Source organism: Triticum dicoccoides, chromosome 6A (assembly GCF_002162155.2).
Source record: "Triticum dicoccoides isolate Atlit2015 ecotype Zavitan chromosome 6A, WEW_v2.0, whole genome shotgun sequence".
Classification (NCBI taxonomy): domain Eukaryota; kingdom Viridiplantae; phylum Streptophyta; class Magnoliopsida; order Poales; family Poaceae; genus Triticum; species Triticum dicoccoides.
The window spans coordinates 226,814,423-226,818,706 of record NC_041390.1 but is presented as its reverse complement, the minus strand read 5'-3'; the positions used below and the strand labels follow the sequence as shown (position 1 = coordinate 226,818,706).

Genomic DNA, 4,284 nt, shown 5'->3' with positions numbered 1-4,284 from the left:
GCCCGGTGCGGGGACGGGGGTGCTGCCAGCCGTGTGGAGGATGCCCGCGGTCGAGGAGGAGCCGGCAGGCGCAGCCGCAGGGACGGGCACCACAGGAACGTCCGCCTTGCCCCGATCAGCGAAGGAAGCGCGGCGGGGCGCGGGGTTGGCAACGGTCGCCGCAGGGAGAGGGGTGGCCGCGGCCGCGGTCGGGGTGACGGCGGGGATCGGGGCGAAGGGGTTGGACGGCGGCGCGTCGAGGTCCGCCGAGCGGGTGCGGCGGAGGAAGCGATGCATAGCGGAAGCGATGGAGGATCGGGTGCGACTGATACCAAGTTAGGTTATGCGAACTCGAACACTGCTATATTCATCTGAGGAGTAGTACATATATACTGTTACAACTGCGTGAGAGAGAGCAGGGAGATCGCATGCAGTTCCGGCATGTGAGGAGATCATGCGCACGTAGTGCACGCGCCCGTTGGAGAGCTGAAGAACCGGGTGCCATCAGTTAGCCAGAGGACAACGTGGGTGTTTTCCAACAGGATATACCAAAGGGGCCGGTCGACAAGGAAGGAAGTCGACACTCGGTACGAAGAAGAGTCAAGAGACACTATAACCGCGTGTCATTGTCTCCCTCCGGGCCGGTAGCAGGTGGGCCCACCAGAAAAACTGCTTGTACGTCTTTTTGCCATGAGAGGAATGAGGAGACACGCAGAACCTGAGAAGAAATATGCAGGAACATCATCCATTCCATCCAATTCGATGCCGCGCGCCATCGATGGACTGTCTCGGGACGTGGATCATAATCGAAGCGGCTTCAACTCGAATATATGCTGGAGATTGTTGATATTAGTACTAGTAACTCCAGAGCGCGACATCAGCTCCGGCTCCGCCGTCGGCGCAGTCTCCATTGTCCCAGTACGACCCGGTGGCCACAGTCGGCGGTGGCTCCATGAGCAGCCCCTGCGCAAGGTTCGCGTAGTAGTACGCGTCGGAGTCCGTTTCCCCAAACAAGCAGTCGAGGTCAAACACGTCCATGTCCAGTGCGGCCGGCGCCTCAAAAGCGGCATCAGGGGAAGCCTGCGCCGTCTCTGACGAGGGCACACTGCACACCGCCGACGACGGGGCGGACACGCTGGAGGTGACCTCCTGCACCGCGGCAGCGGCACTGGTGGCCTCCGGACGGCGCAGGAAGTCCGCGACGGCCTGGACGGCCGCGCGCCGGACGTCAGAGAGGTTGGTGAATGCGGGCGGCACCGCGAGCAGCCACGCGGAGTCCCGGAAGTTGAGGCACGCGGCGGAGTGGCCCCGGAGCATGAGCATGGCGGCGTCGTGCGCTCGCGCGGCCGCCTCGGCCGTGATGTACGTCCCGAGCCAGAGGCGCGTGCCGCGCTCCCCGGGCACGCGCACCTCGCAGACCCACCGGCCGGCGCTGCCACGGCGGCGCACGCCGCGGAACACGGGGTGCCGCGTCTCCCGGAACTTGGTGCGGCCCGCGGGGCGCTTCGGCGGCCACGGCCACGCCGTCCCGGCGCGCTCGGTAGTGGATGAGGAGGAGGGAGAGCTCGAGTGCTCGAGGCTCATGTCCATAGCTGCTGGCTGCCGGTCGATAGCTAGTGTCTAGCTTGATGATTGCGCTGGAGTGAGAGAGTGAGAGTGTTACTTAGTGTCGTGCTCGTGCGTGTGCTTATTTATAGGTATGCGTTGGAACCCACGCGGGCTGCAGCTGCGGAGCATGTCGACGGCGGACGGGCGGAGTACGTACTGGCTTCGCCACAAGCGGTTATTCTTTAAGGCGACGTGTCACTCTCTGCGTTCCCGTGGCCCGCGGGAGCTTTCCTCAAGAGGGAGCTTCCTTTCTGCTTAAACAATTAACGATAATGACTGCTTGGTTGGGTCAACTGCTTCCACGTGCTCTCTTTTTCTTAGCACAAGAGATAAATCTTCTGCTCTAATGCCCAAGCAAGCAGGCCAAGTGCCGAACGTGGTTAATTTTCACATAATTTTCTTTTAGAAACACACTACAAATACAGACTCTCACAAACATGTAGATACATTCATCCCTTATGAGTATGCAAGTACCCCTATAAGCGTCCTCAAAAGACTGGGCCGGTGGATCTTGAGATTGAAAAAATCACATAGACGCCTAGCTTGTCTTTCACTTATTTTTCCTTTCTTTGCACTATGGACGTTTTCTGGTCTTTGTTCCGTTATCTATAGTGGAACCTTATCCATTTTCATTGATCGTATGGAAAAAAAAAACATAGGCACCTCTCTATAGACAAAAATGTTGACTTCCACTCAAAGAATATTCTGCTATATGAGACACAAAATGTAAACCTAAGATTTGATCCCTGTTGGGCTGAGGATATCACTGTCTTCCTAATCGTCCAATCACTAGTTGGTTCTCTTTTCCCATGGTAATTTGCCAGACGAAAAATGTATGTGCTATTTCATTAATAAATTCTTTTTACCATTGAGTTCGCATTCTCATTGTTACAAACGGTAAGAAAGATAAAATATGAGCTTGTTTTATAGCAAGAGTAATTAATCGTTATCGTTTCAAGGTTACTCTATTTATTCGTCTTGATAATATTTTTCCTTTTTCACTAGTCTATTAAATAAACTCATGTTTCGGTAATCAATACGATCTCCCGGGCTAATTCGAGGGCACCTAGGAAAATGTTGTTTAGATTTACGAAAAGTTTGCTTGGATTTACGAAAGGGATGCTTGGATTTATTAAAGTTTGCTTGGACTTACTAAAGGGTTGCTTTGATTTAATAAAAGGTTGTTTAGATGTATGCATGATTTATTCCTTACATAAAAATTAAAAAATTGAATATTCACTTCTTTATTTTTTAGGGTCCAGAAGAAGTAGTCTTTTTTATCCATACCTCATTTGATTCATATTATAGTATATGAATACCCTCTATACATATGAAATAATATCTACCTGAAATTAGATGATTGATTTGTATTTTGTATTCTATACTAATGTTTTATTTATATATTAAATATGAATTGTTACTCGTTCTATTGTTTGAAAAGATCAAACACACAAATTTTCTATTTCTTTATTTCGTGATGAGTCATATGCTTGCGACAATAATGACATTTTTAATTCTAAATCTATACTTGGCATATAATTCGTATTTCATTAGTCCGAGGGCAACAAAACGGTGAATAAGGGAGCTCCGGGTGCTTCCCTGATGCGCGGTGTTATGCTATGTGGTTGGTGATCGATCTAAGTGCTAGTTCGTTCAAGCGGGGATGTTGTGGCGGCCACTAGTAGAAAAAGGGTCAAACGTGAAGCACATTAGTGCCGGTTTGTATTTGAGCCGGCACTAATGTATACATTAGTGCCGGTTCCAACGGCTAGCCGGGCCGCTTTCATTAGTACCGGTTCGTGGCGAACCTTTAGCACCGGTTCGTGCCACGAACCGGTACTAATGAGAGTGGTGGCAGGATGTTGTCAGACTGGGGCCCCTCCAGCCCCTTTAGTACCGGTTCTTGGCATGAACCGGTACTAAAGGTCGTCCTACATAAATCCTTCGTCCACCCGAGCTTGCTCTGTTCTTCCCCTTTCCCCTCTCCTCTCTGTTCTTCCCCTCTTCCTCTCGAGCTCATCACACATTTTGCCCAAAATTTGTCAAGATTTGAAGCCCCCATCCATTCAAATGATCATAAAGGTTAGCAACTTTGTCCTTTCATCTCTCATTGCTAGATTAGCTCTTGCAATGCTTTATATAGTGATTAATTTGTGAGTTTAGTAATTTGGGAGGATATATATATATATATGTGCTAGTATTTGATTTATATGCAATTTGAGGTCAAAAATAACACTTAGTTTGCATATGTAGGTGTGGTTTACTTAGTGCCTTCTAAATCTCCGTCGTAACCACCGTCGATTGCCCGCACCGTACCGTCGCCGGCACCACCTTGTGGTGAGCCTCTTGTTCATGAAATTTTATATAAAAATTGATGTTTGTGTGATTTGGATATATAGTTACTCGTATAATTATCTTACCCGTACGTTGTTTGTTATACATATAGTGCCATGGTTTTGATATCCGTCCCCGTCGGCCCTCGTCCTTGTTATGATTCGGATGTGGTATATATATTCTCTTTTAAAACTAGTTGCATTTTGTGTTTATGACAAATTATGCCCATCAAGTTGACATAGAAAAAAAATTTAGGAGGTATGTGATGGGGTTATGTACCTAGGGTAGGGTCATGGACCTGATCAAAGTACCTTACCCAAGGACATCCTTAGAAGAGGTCGCCTTCCAGTCGACCAACGAAGG

General features: G+C 49.2%; 1 protein-coding gene across 1 annotated transcript; it reads right to left on the bottom strand.

Moving 5' to 3' along the window:
* Positions 1-834: 834 nt before the first annotated feature.
* LOC119319060 (dehydration-responsive element-binding protein 1H-like) lies at positions 835-1,569 on the bottom strand. The gene has a single exon (XM_037593578.1). The coding sequence runs from the start codon at positions 1,567-1,569 to the stop codon at positions 835-837; it is 735 nt and encodes a 244-aa protein (XP_037449475.1).
* Positions 1,570-4,284: the final 2,715 nt, after the last annotated feature.